Here is a 19,000-nt window from a genome sequence, read left to right as displayed (position 1 = left end):
CGACATGTAGTCGTACGCTAGTTGATGAGATGAGCCTTTACGTACGACAGTTCACTTACTTGAGAACTCGGCTCCTATCTCCAGTGTCAGGATGATATTACGACATGTAGTCGTACGCTAGTTGATGAGATGAGCCTTTACGTACGACAGTTCACTTACTTGAGAACTCGGCTCCTATCTCCAGTGTCAGGATGATATTACGACATGTAGTCGTACGCTAGTTGATGAGATACTCCTTTACGTACGACTGTTTCCTAACTTGAGAACTCGGCTCCTATCTCAAGTGTCAGGATGATATTACGACATGTAGTCGTACGCTAGTTGATGAGATGAGCCTTTACGTACGACAGTTCACTTACTTGAGAACTCGGCTCCTATCTCCAGTGTCAGGATGATATTACGACATGTAGTCGTACGCTAGTTGATGAGATGAGCCTTTACGTACGACAGTTCACTTTCTTGAGAACTCGGCTCTTATCTCCAGTGTCAGGATGATATTACGACATGTAGTCGTACGCTAGTTGATGAGATGAGCCTTTACGTACGACAGTTCACTTACTTGAGAACTCGGCTCCCATCTCCAGTGTCAGGATGATATTACGACATGTAGTCGTACGCTAGTTGATGAGATACTCCTTTACGTACGACTGTTTCCTAACTTGAGAACGCGGCGCCTATCTCCAGTGTCAGGATGATATTACGACATGTAGTCGTACGCTAGTTGATGAGATACTCCTTTACGTACGACTGTTTCCTAACTTGAGAACGCGGCGCCTATCTCCAGTGTCAGGATAATATTACGACATGTAGTCGTACGCTAGTTGATGAGATACTCCTTTACGTACGACAGTTCACTTACTTGAGAACTCGGCTCTTATCTCCAGTGTCAGGATGATATTACGACATGTAGTCGTACGCTAGTTGATGAGATGAGCCTTTACGTACGACAGTTCACTTACTTGAGAACTCGGCTCTTATCTCCAGTGTCAGGATGATATTACGACATGTAGTCGTACGCTAGTTAATAATATAATCCTAAACATACGGCCGTTTACTTACTTGAGAACTCGGCTCCTATTTCCAGCGTCATGATGAGGACATCCGTGAGCTTCACCTCCTTCCCACTGATCTCCTCGTTCGAAACGACCTGATAGAATAAGGAAGAAAATAGAGGGGTTACGAAACACGACAAAGACGGGTACCTGCTCCTTTTTGTGAACTACGCCATTGAGTTATGCGTACATTATATCTTCAAGATTCCCTGAATCATAAGACTCAGTATAAATATGGACCTAGGTCCATGGTATAAATTACTGATTTTTATCTGCCTATACATGCTCTCTTATTTATAGTTTCTGTCATATGAATTTTTAGACAATCTCCTTACAAGTTTTAAATTATTTAAATGATCATTGGTTATAACAAGCTATTTTATTGATGTAAATTTAATGTTATGTTTTGAAATAATTTTGTGTTCTGTTCTGTTCTGTTCTATAATAAACATGGCATTCGATGCTAAGGAGAAGACTCGTGTTTCGTTTACCTACCAACTAAGACATAAATTAATGTCAGCTGCCTAGGCGTGCGTTTGCCGAAAATAAATAATACAAGTGTGTAATACATTGACAAGTCTATATACGCACCTTGTAGAATTTCATGTTTGCTGAGGGTTTAACAGTCATGTTGATGCTGCTGTCATCAGCCTTGTTGCTGTAATAAACATGCAATTTGTATCAGCTGATTAAAGGCATAATTTCAGCCGAACCACAAATAAGCCATAACACGCATAATTTGTTTGAAATATATAAAGACCAGGGGGCTGTTTCAATATAGGATTTTAGTCATAACTTCAATTTTCTTAAACCTGTATAAAGATCAACAATACATGTACATCGATTATTTTTATTTATTCAACTTGGAATTTCATTTTCAATGCTGACTCAAGTTAAATTCACTCAAATATGTAACAAAATAATGCAACTACGACACTAAGATAATTTCAATTTACGCTAAAAATCTTTATTGAAACGCACCCCTTCATAAAATCTTAAGACATTTCCTAACTTAAGTCAATTTCTTAAGGTAAGTACCTCACTGGTCTTAGTCTGTAATAACCTTATTTTATTTGAACTACTTTATTTGCATTGATTTAGTCTGGTTTTAGGATTCCGATTTTATTTTTTGTTCGCTTTATTGGATATACCAAGTATGAGTTAAAAACACGTATACCTTTCTTTAAATAAGCAAATAAGTAGCTCGACTATTTTTACACAGATGTGTTAAAAGTTGTAACGAAAAGCGTATGTATACAAACAATATTTATAACGGCTCGTTGCTATTAATAATGAGACACTCGCTGGTCTCAGCCACACAGACGATGGGAACTACTTTTTTGCGTTTGTCTGTTGAAAACCTTTTTTCAGAAAATTATTTATAAATAAAATAGTTCCTACGCTTCGTTGCTGTTAGATACGAGAATGTCACTTGTATCAGCCACACAGAAGATAGGAATTACTTTGTCTGCACCTGTCTGGTAGCCACTGTTTTTCTGTATTACTACGCGGAATAGCATCTCCTGAAAATGAAAGCGGGAAAACATGATATAAAACATGCAAATAATACTTTGTCATGTGTAAGATACAAAACCAAGACAAGTATGCAACATTGTACTTACATCATGCACTCAACTTTACCTACACATGAAACAACAAGAGCGCCGCGGAGCGAACGCCAACTCTCGTCTGCTGTTGTTTTTTTCAGTCTTAAAAGGGGCATAACTCGAGAGTTGTTACAGTGAAATATACGGGCTCCGTATGCGTTTATTCTCTGGCAACATGGTATTTAGCTTTATTAAGACATCTTGATATGGTTTGAGTTATGACCAAAGGGTAAGGCTTTGCCCAATAAGAACAGGCGCATCACTCGACAATTATTTACTTCAAATATACGGGCTATGTTATACGTGTGCGTATATTGTCTACCTTCATTTGGATGTCATGAAACGGTTAGAAGTTTGATTAATGTTTAAGGTTACTCACGATATTACAGGGGCACAATAAATGTTACACTTGATGAATGAAAACCTTTTTTTTAAATTTTAATTAAATATTAATTTAATCATATTTAACTCATTTGATTTTAATGAAGAAAAGAATATGATTTGTGTACAGTTAAAAAATAGTAGCCTTACTAATTGGAGTTTCAATTAACAGCTACGTAGCCACAAATTCCACAGTTAAAAAAGCGCCAAAAAATATCGATAATATTTCTTTATCTGTACACAAATCATATTCTAGGTTTTTTTTAAATCATTAAAGTCAAAAGATTTAAACATCATAATGCATTAAAATAAACCAATGTGCATTTATCAAGTGTAACCTAAAGTGTGTCACAATAATTTAACATTTTTATTTCGAAAAACAGCCGGGCATAAACAATTCCATGAACATATGAATATTTTACCCATTGTATATTACAATCTGCAAAATCGAATTCGTAGTACGCAAGACCTGATGACGTCACACGTTTGCAAGCGTCTCCCTGACCCCTGATGTACACAAGCCCATTGTCGGCTGCTTGGAACGTAGAGATGACAAGCTTTGATTTTGTGCAGCTCTCAACGTTTACTGCCGTGAATTAAAGTAAAATTATTGTTTAGAAATTAACCAAGATTTAGGGCGTTTTTGTTGATAAAAAACAAGTTTCAGTTTTGGTTTCAATGGTTACGGCGGTGGAAACCTGTTTAGAAAGTTTAGCTTAATGTAACTAATGCATTGTTTTGTGTGCAGCTTTAACAGCACGATGACGCTTCTGCATGCAGCCATTATTTTTGAATATCTTTAAAACAATGATACTACAGATGGTCGTTTGCCTGTTTTAACTAGATGGTATTTCAACACACATGTTGGATCACTGCCCGCCATGAAGTGTGCCAGTTTTCGGATGGCACGGACCGACGAATCCGCCTCTGGAGTCAGTTTTGATAGTTTTAAAAACCACTTTTGATTTTCGTAAAAGAAACTATAAAACTTGTTTTCATCTGATATAAAACTGTCATAACAAATACACAGTTTATGAAACCAAACTTAGTTTATAACTAACAAAAACGCCCCTAAATTAAGCAATCAGTGAAAATAATTCGTGAGTCAGAAAATGAATCATATACATTAAAATGTTCATTTACTAGATATATGAAGCTGCGAATATATACGATACTTCTTTTATGATTTTATTTCCATGTTAATTGAAGAATCAGGTTAGTGAATTAAAATGAAAACAAAACATAGTTTATTGATTTTTTATCAACGGCTAAAAATAATGGGCATTTGTTGTAAAAATAATATGATTTGTTATTTTGAAATTGTGGCCAGATACGAAGTACAGAATTGATTTTATATGAGCCAATACAAAATAATATACTGACATGTTTTTTTTTTATATAAATATATACATCCGTCAATGACTGCCTTTGTTGGTACACGTCAATGACTGCCTTTGTTGGTACACGTCAATGAAAGTTATGATCAGTTAGCTTTACTTACAGAGTGGCTCAAACGCTGCCATGGTTACTCCAGCTAGTAAGGCTAGCGCCAGCCAGTACTGAAATATCTATAAAAGAAATAATAGTGTGTGTGAGCACATATGAAAATAGATGCATTCTTACTCCCATACACCACACTTAATTCAATTGTTTAATTTACCAAAACTAATGAATAAATGCCGAGATTAATGGTTCTTATGAAGAATACCGAGTTTAATTTGAAAGAAAGGTGCAGAAAACACGGCATTTTTTCCTTATGAGACGATAGTAGATCACAGTAAATCTTTTTCACTCACCAACTATTTAGTATTTTTTTGCGTTTTTAGCTATTTAATACACGGTTTAAATCATCGGTTATTTGTAATTAATATTTTCCATAAATGCATTAATTAGTAAGTAGTTAAAGGTTTATCACTCAACATTCATGTTCAAACTTGTCGATTGTACATTATGCTCATTTTGCCATTCAGGTGTCGAATCCATAGAACATCTATATTGGGAGTGCTATGAAACACAACAGTTGTGGAACAAATTAAATAATTTTATTGCCTCAACAATATCGTAATCAATAAACGTGAGGCTTTGTTGGGAATAGTATGTAAAACAAATACAGTAATATTTGCAACTTCCTTATTGTTTTAATGAAATTTTATATAAACTCAACCAAGTGTAATAACAGATATCTATCCTTTAATGCATATATGATGTATCTTAAATTAATAATTAAAATAGAAGAGCAAATTGCTTTAAAGAACAATAAGTACGAAGCCCACAATAAAAAGTGGGAAATACTGAAACTTACATAAATCAGTAAAAGACACAAATAGCCATAACGATTTTTTTTACTTTTTTTATTTTTTAATGTATGTATGTTTTTAATTATTTAACAAATATTAAATCTCTATTGTAGTTTTCTTGTATGAATATCTAAGTGTAGGGGACATCACTGTCGTGTGTGTGCGTGTGTGCGCGCGTGTGTGCGTGTGTGCGTGTGCGTGTGAGCTTAACTATACTGATAGAAATTGCATAGAAGGTTATATTATATAAAGATGAACATGAATGTGTTATTGGTACTCTATGTGAAAATAAATGAGAAAAAAATGGAACGGAAATTATAGATTTCTTTTTCACGATGCACAAATATAATTATACATATATATACATGGCCACTAAACGCACGCTCCACCACTTACCGGTGGTGCAAAGAAAATGAGCTGTCAACACTTCCGTGATGCAGCTGTGCCTTGTCTTTACTTCTTTACATGTGAGTATGATTTATATTTTATTTGATAATTAAATTAAACAGACATATTTCGAAAATCGGAGAGTATGCCATCGGCGTAGCTCCAATAGGCACGGTAGGCCCGGGCCTAAACTTCGTTTCCAAAAATGAAAAATACAAAACGTCCAAATCTGCTATAAAAGCTGAAAGGTAAGGGGGATGACAGCCGATGCCTACTTTATATTCAAGTTAACTCTCAAGGTTAACTAAGTCTATTTTTTCTTAAAGTTTAGTGCCTTTTTTTGAAGACAGTCGAACCGTTTAACAAATAGATTCGATAATATTTATACAGCAACCGGCAAGCGTATAATTTCAATGAGCGTCTGTTTCACTCGGCTTTACAAGTATAAGTTGCGAAGCGGGAGTATATTTTGAAAGTCATTCAACATGTTTCCCCCCTTACCCCGATCCTGGGATTCCGATGGATCGTGGAATGATGAATTCAAACTCAGACTTTTATCACAGATGTGGGAGTTAGGCAGTGTTTTCAAATTTCCATCGAGGTACGTGTGGGAGACAGAAAGGAAAAAAAATCTGTTTGCGTTCGTTTTGTTTCCAAGGTAGAGGAGAGGCATGTCGTTCGTGAACAGTCTTTAGGGTTTGTCACTTGCAAGTCAATAAAGGGAGTATATTTTGCACAAGGCATACTCGAATATCTGCAAGGCACCGGCTTAGATATTTTGAAGATTCGGGGCTAGTGCTATGATGGCGCAAGAAACATGGCGGACAAGTACTATGGTGTTCAGGCGCTCATCCGTGAATGATTACCACTTGCTAACTACATCCATTGTAAGTCGCTTTGCCTAAACCTGTCATTTGTCCAAAGCTCCAAACTTCCATGCGTCAGGACCACGATGTCTACAGTGTGACTACTCTGCAAAACGCCTCACAGCATTTGCAGATGAACTGGCAGAAGACGTTGCTACAAAGCAAGCGATGGAAAGCTGATAAAAGTTTAAGACCTTGTGTGAAACAAGTTGGATGAGCAGGGCAGATGCGCTTCGTACATTCAAGAATGCCTACCGCGTTGTCGACAATGCGCTCGAAGATCTTCAGGAAAATGGTGACGTCAAAGCCAGCGATCACCTCAACGCTTTACTGTAGTTCCAGTTTATTGTTACTCTTGTGACAACAGAGCACATTTTGAGCAATCGAGTAGGTTTTACAGCAGAACTTAGCGGTAATAGTTTGTGCTTATTACTACATGCGACCTCAGTTACCAATTGAACAAAAATGGGAAAAAACACAGCAAAAACATAAATAATAACTTCAAAAATTTGAAAATTATTCTCAGAACAAAACGTGTTGCATCTAGAGACTTATGTATGATATTTTATAATTAAAAGTAAATCATCAGTTAAAAAGTATCTGTCTGCTTTCTTTTATTTTTCATACACGATGAAACAGTGAATTTATGCATGAACATAATATATACATATCTCATATACATCTAGGTGGACATGGATCTGTTGGAGGCAATCGAGCAAACGCAGATGGTCATGCAGATATATCGAGCTGAGAGGGTTGACCCCCTTGTATGGATTGCCCTTTATCAGGAAGCTGTGACTTTTGCTGACGAGTTCCATGTACATGTGTAAACATATAACCTGTATTTGCAATCCGCCCGGTTAGCTCAATCGGTAGAGCGTTGGACTGTGAATCGGATAACCCGGGTTAGATTCCCAGGCGGACCAGGTCACTTATGTTGTGATTTGTTATGAACTCCTTTCTACGACCATTCGCACTGTACCACTGCCCTTGGCATGTACAGAAGTTGTCAGTTCCCTGCAAATGTGAAGGCACCTAGTACTGGTTAACCGCCTGATAGCCTGCCCAGGATAGGTGTGCGGTGGTTGAACTGTCACTCTTGGACCCTTCAATGTGCTCACGCCGGGACCCGGAGTATAAACTACTAACACCACCACCTGTATTTGCATGTTGATTTTATGTGGTTGCCAATAAATACATGCATTGATCCACTGGTGCAAATCGTCTTAACGCAATAATTTACAATTCAACGGAACACAAATAAATGATAAAAAACGTTTTTGTAACAGTTCGAAATGCATCGAGATCCGTATTCAGATATACGAGGTAAACTTCTATTAGGTATTTTGCATTCTTCTACCTAGAACAGTTTAATCGATTCGGCTGTCTTTTAATATCGATTGAATGTTTTATTTTTGTTTTACCTAAATTGACCCAGCAGTGCCAAGACAAGCAGCCATAGAGAGAAACAGGGTGAACTATGATGTACAGGACCCCGGTCGGTATTGGACGGTTTCCCTCTTCTACGTTTTTGTTGACCACCTGCTTCAAGAAATGGATACTTGTATCCTAAAGAATGAAGAGTACTTCCAGACTCAGTGTTTAAATCCGACCAAATTTGAAGGTCTCCAGCCGGCCAATGTGGACAGGATCTACGAGGCATATGAACCTGACATGCCGAAGACTCGGCAAGAGTTCAGCGAGGAAGTAAGAAAGTGGAATCTGGTTGTCCGGTTAGCGCAGTGGTTAGCGCACTCGCTTCTCACCTAGGCGACCCGGGTTCGATTCCCGGCTTGGGCGCATGTGAGTTTGGTTTGTGGTCACCAAGCTGGACAAGTGGGTTTTCTCCGGGTTCTCCGGTTTCCCCCACAACACAAGACCACACTTTCGCGTAAAATCGTGCCAACGAGAGTGATTAATATAATGTTGTAATAACTTGTTTCACAATCGTTGTAAAATAAATATGTTTAAACTAAGGTGGAATCTGCAATGACAGCTGAAAGATACAAAGCCTTCGACACTGCTGGCGACACTCAACAAGACATCGGAGGCAGCTTATCCCTGCATATACACTATACTGCAGATACTGCTGACCATGCCTGCCACACCCGCCTCATGTGAGCGCTCCTTCAGTTCCATGAGACGCATCAAGACATACCTTTGTTCTACAAAGACCGGCGGGAGGCTATCCTCACTTGGCGTCCTCCATATTCATCGCGATGTTCCGATAGACATAAATAAAATCATAAACACATTTGCTTCAGTCAAATGCATGAACTTGGATTTCATTTAAAGACACTCGATATACCAACTGGACACGCTTGTTTAACCATTCAGCATTACAAACATATTTTCTATTTTGAAGCTTTTTTGACAAGTTAGTATCAACCTTTGTATTTCAGTTCTGTTTTTGTAAATCATACGTAAGACAAAACTGAAACTATTTTGAAGACTAAAAAGGCTCCAGATATACGCCAAATCGCACCATATCGGATCTATAGTTTAAAAAACTCTAAGGGGGGGGGGGCCAAACCCCCCTACCAAGTGAGCCTATACTTCTAAATAGGCCCAGCTACGCCCCTGTATGGTACCGTGTTCGAACACTTTTACTACATGAAGGCTACTGTGTCGTTTCAATATTGTGCGGACTGTTGTACCAGGAGCTTTTCTCCCGAATCTGACGTGTGCATATTTTAAGATCTGATTGCATTTCAAGTAAACTTCGTTGCTTACACACACTGTTATACAATTCTGGCCCCAATTTCTCGAAACTTCTTAAGTCACTTATAACAGGATTAAGCTTATCTCACTTTTTTGTTGTTCTATAAAATGTGTTATATTAACTTCTTCAAGATGTTTTAGAAACTATGTAGGAATAATCTGTATGATTATCAGAATAAACCATTCTTCATTTATCAAAATCCATTTTCAGTATGTATTTTGGCTAATTGAAATAAGCGACTTAAGCCTGTTAAGCTTAAGAAGTTTCGAGAAATTGGGGCATATAATTGTTTGTATAGTACTTATATTATGCCGGAACACAACAAAACTAATAAGCGCTTCTTAAAGAGGAAGAATGCAAACATTTATAAAAGTGTTGGCGCTGTTGCTCTAGTGTTTCTACACGGTACCACCTTCTCCGATGTTCGAAATATGCCCGTTTTATTAAATAATAAAATAAAATATAGGTCATTCTCACGCGTGTCACACAGGGCACAGCTGCATCACGGAAGTGTCGATTGCCCATTTTCTTTGCACCATTGGTGGAGCTGGCGTTTAGTGGACGTGATATATGCTGATTAATTTTGTTATAATATTACTTGAAATGTTTAAGTTAAATAGACAAGGGGTAAAAAGGCATTGTATTCCCTTTTCTTTCGTTGATATAAAGATATCCTACTATTTTCACCACTGAGCAATACTGCCATCTATGTTACACAACATGAAATGTCGCATTTTAGTAATAAAACCAAAAACATGAATAGCTTTCAATTACTACATATCAAATCAGATTTATTTAGACATACCACTTATCGAACGGCAAAAGTGATACCTCATAAAGTATCTTCTCTTAAAGTGACACTCGTATTCAAAATCAATTCATACTCGTGTATAACAAACGTAACTTTTGAGTGATAAACCTCTAACTACTTACTAAATAATGTATTTATGGAAAATATTAAATACTGATAACAAGATTGAAAGCGTGTTTTAATATCTGAAAACGCACACATATGAAATGACTGGTGAGTCCTAAAAGATTTACAGTGATCAACTTTTGTCTCATAAGGTAAAAACACTGCGTTTTCTGCACCTTTCTTTCAAATTTAACACGGTATCCTTCGTAAGAACTTTAGTTTTAGATATTTATTAATCCTTTTCGGTAAATTAAGATAGTTGTATTACTTGTGGTACTGCTTATTTACAAATGAGTTAGAGTGCATCTAAAAAGGACATATACACATGTATTTCAATACAAAATAGCGGGGTCCATGACATCGAGCAGTGCCCAGCCTGAATGGGAAATATTTATCTAATTGTATTTCTTTCACAGCAGTGCTTTAATTGTGAAAAATGCTGAATTTATTATGATATGTAAATCAAGTAGATCCAGGATGTTCAGCGTGTCACTATAATGAACACAAGTTATGTAAAAATAATGTACACTAATATTTTGTCATCTAAAAATAATGGTTTGGCACTGTTAACATGCTTCCAGTTCTATGACTGTCTTATATAACAACGTGGCTATATGGTCTGCGATGAATAACAGTCATATTTAGAAATAATTTAAAAAGGGTAACATTACCTTGATCATCTTATATCCGGACAAATCACGATGAAAAGCACATGGTAGAAAACACGAGATAGTCTGTTATTACTGAAGAGGCATGGAGCCTTCTCGGAGTTAACCACGCGTCGTTAATTTGATTTCTGAACGACACCTAGGACACTCTCACATAGTATGGACTGTTTAATAATTCATTATCTTAAACCAATAAATGCTGCAAATATAACAAAGCCCTGTGTAAAAATGGATTTTCAATCAACAAGTGATGGTTAAAGACTGTAATTATGTACTATTGCAAAATAAATGGTTTGGTGCGACGCAGTCCCGTAACCATTATTTTGTGTAAGATAAATATGGAAGTGTTTAATTGGTCTACAGTTTTTGTGTCAAGTTCCCACTGACTAGTCAGCTGTTTAATGTTTTAAGCTTTTTCCCCATTTGTGGTGTTGGGGATCGTGAAGCACTAGAAACCAGTGTTACCTTGCATGCAATTTGGCCAAACTGGTCGTTGACTTAAGAGACTGAACATATAATATGGCGATACTGACACACCAATAACTGATGAATCATCGACCTCTTCCCACAATGCATCATATTTCATTTGAAGCCTTACATTGGTGTCCCGAGCGTTTAAAAGCCGGGTTTTGGAGGAATATAATTCGGTGTTATCTTGCGTGCAAATCGGTCAATTGACTATAGTATATAAAGGAAATTTATTTAGTGGTGTTTGACCTTGACCCGGCTTTCAAACTACTGTATAAACATTCGGAGCTCATCGGACAGTTTTATCGAAAACAATATATTTTCGATAAAAATGACCAAGGATTTCCGAATGCTTTAGAAATACAGTGCCCTACAGTAATGTCGTTTTTAGGCTGCATACAACCAATTTACAGACTTCCACAGGCTATGATTTTTCCAGAATGTACACTGGAAACACATTTCTCAAAAGATCGTCAACAATATTTAAGTTATCTGCACAAAGACATTGATTTTCATGCGGTTTCATCTATTGTTAATACAATATTGATCCTTGAACACCAGCATTATTTATTCTGTATTAGCACCCGGATGGTCAAAACGTCCAATGCAGAAGAGTTGAATTCATTTTGTTGTTATCATGTTTTTAACGTTAATAATTTGCCTTAAATAAATAAAAATAACGTCATTCAAACCATGCAAACTGTTCACGTGAACAGTAGAAATTAAAAATAAAAAGTCGTCTGGGCAATACTTACGCCGTGTGAGTGAGTTACGCGATTGAGCTATATCAAGCATGCCTATATTATTTGCACCAATCGGAACCCAATCGGCCATTTCCGCCATACGACGAGCCTCTGATATGTTCCGGTGCAATAGTAAAAGTAGTTCGTAATATTTATTAGAATACTATTTATTTATTGTAGTGGTTAAAAGTGCAAAAACTGAGTTCAAATTTATTCAAAGTAAAGTGTATTTTTTTAAGATTCCTATGAGTAAAAAGTGCTAAATTAAAATTACTACGCGATCTACTTACAGCGTAGATAAATGTACAACATTCCGAGATTGTAAACCGTCGATATGTATCGAGTTTGTTTCAAAGGAAAATTGCCGAGGTTCTTCGATTATATTCTCAAGTTAACCTGAAATGCCCGAACCATTTCTTGTGTATTATAAGACGCTGCCAGGAGCAGCGTCTATAGGGGTGCCTGCTTACCATTGTCGATGGATAAGGGTATATGGTTACATTTTACGATTGTATGAAAAGTGAATTTTCATTAATAACACATTTATTTAACATTTCCTTGTTGTCCTATGTTGTAACTAAACCGTTTTAATGTCCATGGATATTTCACAATCTATAAACAACAGTTTTATAAAGAAATGTTAGCCATAACAGTAATCTACAAACTTATTCACTTGCATTTCATTTATACTGTTCTCTGGTCAGACGCAGTGGATATTTCCCTTTAAAAAATCGCTATATATTCCTGCGCATACCTGTCGGAAATTTTAACGATAAGACTACACTGGGCTATCTGTTTACAGGTTCTAGCACTATCAGTTCAAATAACAATATCGTTCAGCATTTATACCGGGTGACCTGATATTTTGATATCACCTGAAAAGTTATTTTTCCGATCTAGGGGACGCCAACTCCTTGATCAGCCCCTGGACAGTATTTTCACCGAATCATCCTCGTTGAATACACGCATACAAACAAATCGTCTTTGTTTGTTTCGATGCTTACTTTTAAAAGAACTCTAGGTTAGATTTCATCCCAAGTGTACAGAAAATTCTTCTGCATTGTAAATATTGTAACATATTGTGTATACCACGGGATAGATTACGTCATAAATGCTACGTCGGAAGGCCACATTTTGCTTCGCATGATGACTTAAAACAAAGATAACTTCTTTTTCTTCACCATTTTAAATGAAACAAAGGGCAGACTATGCCGCTTTATGTCAGCCCCGCTTTCGTTTTGTTACCTGAGTTTGATAAGGTGATTAGTTTCCTCAAACACTACGAAACAGCTGTTAACAAAAACATATTTTCACAGTGCATTTATGACGTAATGTGTCACGTGTTATATACACAAACTGAATCATTATTCACCAACATTATATAGTATATAGATATTCACGTGTTACCAATCAACCGAAGAGTTGCTGTGCGTAGTAACACAAAAACGTTGAGCTTAATATATCTTTATTGTTTATAACAAGCACGCATATATGTTTGCATACACTCAATATTAGTTGAAAATATTTTCAGCGTCATTAAATCACTATGTTAAAAAGAATTTGAATAATAAAATCACATTAAAAAAGTTACATTAGCATAATGTTATACTCTGAATACAAATAGAACACTTGCGTTTACCTTGAAAAGGCATTTTGAATGATTAAAATAGTTATTTCTTAATCGACAAAAGGAACACATTGTCAGTTTGATAAGCGTTGTTTTGCAAAGTGAATTCGTAGATGACAAAGTAGTTCCAGAAAATAGCTATAGAAAGTAGTTCTAAAAAGTAGTTCCAGAAAGTAGTTCCAAATCGCACCGTAACATATCTCTACATCTTCCTGGAGTGCAACTGAAAAAGAAAACAGTGGGTTATCATGAACAGCCAGGAGCCGTTGTTAGTATATATCTTATTCACTCGTATCTTGGTCTTATCTTAGTGTCATGTGTTTGTGTTATTTGCTACGTATTTTTGCGAATTGTATAATATTGAGGAAACACAAAAGATCACCATTTAACATTTTTCGCATTAAAACAGATTTATATGAAGAGTTTAATGAGACCGGCCCCAGGCCACAATTTCTCGATCACGATTAAGTTTTTTTCTTTCATCTAGCTTAAATTACTTATTTAAAATAAATTGCATCAAATTGTTTAAGTGTCACAATTTCGTGTTTGTTTTTTTGATACACAATTGTAATACTAAAAATAAGAAATGATAAACCTTTTTCATTTGTCATCTTTAAATAGGCATGTCGCATGCCGAACAAAAGTCAGAGTACAACAAATTCCACACAGCGGTTATCCCCCTTGCTGTAAAGTAACAACTGTCACCACGCATATCACGTGATCTCAAACACGTGACGTCAATCAAAGTTTTTAACTTGAAATATATGTTAACTATTTCTAAAAACACCTTGTATGACTGAAGTCCATTGTTTGGTCGTCAAGGGAGATAACTGCGTAGGAGGTTGATAGTAAACGTATCGTTCAGATTATTATTAAACTGCTTTTTATAATAGCTGATTATCAAAGTACGCATATGTCTACTTACTTTATAAAACATCATGACAACAACGCCCATCATTGGCAACAGCAGAACCAACAACGTTGTCAGCGTTGCTATGGCAATCGTGTTGCTGACGCAGTTCTCGTCAGCTGCTTCTTCCGGTTCTGTAGATAAAGTAAAGGTAGGAATGTGTGAACGAATTGCATTTCAATATTTAAGTTTGTCCTAATTTCAAGCGACAATGAAGAGCTACGTTTTAACCTGAAGCTATTTCGTTACATTTGATTCAAAAGTCGCCAAAAGCCTGCAATAGTGCCAAAATATCAATTTCAACCTGCACCTCTTAAAACAAAATATAGAAAATTGAAATAATCAGATCGTTTTGATATAGATGATTAAGTTAAAATAACATAACAGAGGTACGCCTCTAACTCAGAGGTAAATACTTAAGTCTCAAACTACAGGTAGATGTATTATTATAAGCAACGAAAGCGCTTTTTCAATTGGGGAAATTGTGGCTTTATTAACAAAAACAAAACATTTTTATAAAATCTAATATTGTTTAATCTGTACACAAATCATACGGTTTTTATGATCATTAAATTCAAGTTAGTTAACATGATACTGCATATGAATGTTTGTTTATATTGTGCGCCTTTAGGATAAAGATGCGTACCGATGGCACCATTTAAAAATGTCGAACTTACATGTTTGTACTTTTTCAGGAGATACAAAAAAAAAACAATATAAAATGTCATATACAATGACATGTAGGTTCGGGTTTTTCTGCAACTTCTTCTGACCAGTAAACTCAATTTCTATTGGCTGTTAAGTCCGGTGTTTTCAGAAAAGGCGGCAAACTAAAATATGTTAATAAAAAGATGAAAAACCCGAAATAGCAAGAAATGTAGGTTCGGCTTTTTTAAATGGTGCCATCGATACTCTATATTTAGAGCATAAGACTAGATGTTCTCTTTGTTTCTGGAGCTTGCTTATGCGTGATAGGTTGGGCACGGCACTATATTTTCTGGAACGGGATTAGTCAAAATAACAAGACCTCTCGTTTGATAATTTTTGGCAATTGAAATGCAATGAAGTACCGCGACAAAGTTATCCAGCCTCATGTTTTTCCAATAACGGTTCAGACTGCTCTAACATTTATACATGATAATGCTTGAACTGACTTTGACAGCTTTTGTCAATATTATTTTGCCACAAACAACGTCGACGGTCTTACGGTCCAGATTTTATTTTACATATAACATTTATGGAACGATATAGAACGCCAGATCAAACGGCTGTGAAAGTACCAGCAATGGTTCAAGAGCTCAAGATTGCGTTAACCGAAGAGAGGAATATTTCAATGCGTCGTGTGAATACTCGTATCCTACTCTAATCCATCTTGAGGGAGAACAGGACATGCCGTGAGAGGGAGACATACCCGCTACTGGTACCGACCCATTTTAATGGTTAAGATGTTGGGGTGTTGCTGTTTACATGCATCGTATGAATTAACGTCGTGTGATAATCACATGGTTACCGGTGATTTTATTTATTGACGGGCCTTTTTAAAATATAATTAACTCATAGTCATATTTAAATAATTTATGTATACGTTCTGTTTCCTGCCAGTGCAGTAGAAGGCGTCATTTTACCCCTATCGTACGTTATTACTATAATTTCTTACCTTCTGGCCTTTTAAGTGTGAAGCTAGTTTCCAGGGTCGTTGTTGAGTTACCAGTCACACGTTGAACGTCACGCTTTCTCCTCGTTAGACCATCATCATCTTCACCGTTGCACGACTGTAAACATTTATTTAACGTTTAACGCATGGTGTAACATTTTAAACAACTAACACTGAATGTGTACTCGATCTACGGCATTGTCCTAACCAAACCCCAGACTTCACTGCCATGATAAGAAATGGATGAAATGAGTGTATCAAACAATTCTTATTTATTTTCAATATTAGATAAATACGTTTTAATTTTGAGATAAGTTTACTTTATACTTTATATATAAATTATCACAACATATAACACTATTCAATTGTTCGGAGTGGAAGTTTTTTTTCATCCCGACTGCAGAATATTTTACGGAAACGATGTTTCATTTAAGACGGTTATATAAACTAAAAATGTGTTCCTTGTGTCAGAGTGACGGCTGTGATAATAAGAAAATGAGATAATACACTAAGTGACAAGATAAGGTATAACATATGTTATCGTGTTGTTTTTTTACAATATTTTATCCCTTTCTGATTTATTTTGGTTACCCAAAGCTTATTTTCCTCGTGTTTATAGTTATTTGTAAAATAATATGCTCCATCGAGAAACACGATCTGATATTTTATAGAATGTCACTTAAAGTATTTTTAGATTATTTTAGCCTATACCCATCGAATAAAAACCTACATCCTGGCATTTTGATATCCTGTCGCCGTCATCGTACAGTGCCTTGTTCCAGCACGTGTCTATCTCACACCGGATGTGGATCGTGCTATCAGCGTCATCGATCCTGAAAAGCGACGGATATTCAGGAAGATTGAATATACATAGATGATGTATGTAAAGCTTGTCTTTGCTGCATTGTGACGTAGTAAGTCTCACATTTAGTGTCTTAAGGCATTTACCTTGGACACCGTAACAGTGTTTTAAGTTCGTTAATGCGTCGGACAACCAAGTGGTGTATGGTGCTTGATAGAAACAACACATATATAGTTGAACCTCGCTATGTCGTCATCGGATAAGACTACTTTTCGGTTATTTCGACTTTGTTCCGGTCCCGAATTTATTCCTTCTTATTCTATATAAAATAAATCTGTTTGTGTCGATTTTTTTATCTCGACTTTTTCGCTATGTCGACCTCGTTTTTCAGTCCCAGTGGTCGAATTTCACACGCTTCCTATGTTCTTTATGTCGAAATGTACATCGAGACGCAGGTGTGAAAATATTCATGACGGTTTGCGGCATGTCGCAAAATACCGTGCGTGTCAATATAACAAACTGTCATAATTAGGGGGTACAAAAATGTAATTGGTAAGTGAGAGTAATTAAAGTTGTTTGTTTATGTATTTAATTAAGGAGACATTTATTATTTAAGTTCTTTTTGGTATTGTATAAAACATGAACATTTTATTGATTAGATATGCCAGTATTAAACTAACATCCGGAAACGGTTCTAATATTAATAGCGATATTTTAAATACACCCTGGAGGATCAACCAATCTCTATTTTATTTCATAATTTAATAAATCCTTGGCAACGCTTTCACATTGTAACACCATAGGATGGAGTCTTAAGCTGGGAATTGTTATATTCTCCATCCTGGTTTGCCTGGTTACACAGCGATACTAGTCCAAAAAAGAAAAGAAAAAAAAGAACAACAACAATAACAGTTGGACACTTATATGTACATGTATAACACACTCTTCTTTATCTTATTTTATTTTTTTACTGAATATCGCTGTTGTATTATAAACAAGAAAACAAAAGAATTCACTCAAAGGAAAAAAAAATCCAGGCAAACGCACTGAGGCATAGTCCTCAATGCAAACCAGCATATACCGCCCGCATCTCGGATGGGGGTGGTTTAGGAAACTAACTAGTGAGAAATCTGTCATTTAAAAAAAAATCAAATTTTTTACTAGCTAGTTGTTATAATGCCAAGGATACGTTGTATATAAACACTTACTATTGTAAAGAATTTTAAAATCTAGACATCTTTCTAAAATGTAGGCTGAGCCTAAAATGTTTGTATAGGAAAAATTATAGCATAATTTCTATGATGTATTGGAAGTGTTTGATTTCAATGCGTATGTGATAGATTCTTAAGATACTATTTAAATATTGAATTTTAACCAGAGATTTGTACATACTGTGTAGGAATATTTATATATATACAGTCCAAAGCACCCACGCTACGATTAAAGACGAGATGTTTTAAATGTTATTAAATCTGTAGAAATACTGTAAAACGTAGCGTGCTCGCCGAATGGGTATAACCCGATGGCGAGGGTAAATAAGCTCACCCCCCCCCCCTCCGATTAGATATCAATCCCGAATGGGAACAGAAATAAATAATAACTTCAAAATGTCAAATGTTAGTTCCACTGCTCTGGTCGACCAATTCAGAGAAGGACCCGGTATAACATCCGGGGGGATATCTGGATCGGCCATAAGGAGTAAGGATTCTAAAAGAAATTGTCATCGAAATCTTACACCGAGAAGTACCAAGCCATCATCGAAGTCGAGAAGGGTATCAAGAAAAAGAATGTGTTTTGTGTGATCCATAAACGTAAAAGAAATAAATTTGACACAAATAATTCTTCTTTTGTTTCACTTTATTTTTTAATAATAAGTTTGCTGTTTTCACGACGAAAATAT

The 19,000-nt window shown here is 36.0% G+C and overlaps 1 protein-coding gene across 1 annotated transcript in view; it reads right to left on the bottom strand.

Annotated features, from left to right (window-relative positions):
• Positions 1-13,566: 13,566 nt before the first annotated feature.
• The window catches only part of LOC128241363 (uncharacterized), a 72,418-nt gene continuing 66,984 nt past the window's right edge, over positions 13,567-19,000 (bottom strand). The window contains exons 18-21 of the mRNA XM_052958287.1: positions 17,029-17,131; positions 16,302-16,416; positions 14,660-14,778; positions 13,567-13,957 (exon numbers count right to left, since the gene is read on the bottom strand). Coding sequence (XP_052814247.1) covers positions 13,937-13,957; positions 14,660-14,778; positions 16,302-16,416; positions 17,029-17,131 — 358 coding nt within the window. The 3' untranslated portion in view covers positions 13,567-13,936. The remainder of the gene's footprint in view (positions 13,958-14,659; positions 14,779-16,301; positions 16,417-17,028; positions 17,132-19,000) is intronic.

Source organism: Mya arenaria, chromosome 7 (assembly GCF_026914265.1).
Source record: "Mya arenaria isolate MELC-2E11 chromosome 7, ASM2691426v1".
Taxonomy (NCBI): Eukaryota; Metazoa; Mollusca; class Bivalvia; order Myida; family Myidae; genus Mya; species Mya arenaria.
The sequence above is the reverse complement of the archived record's forward strand: the minus strand, read 5'-3'. Positions and strand labels throughout refer to the sequence as shown.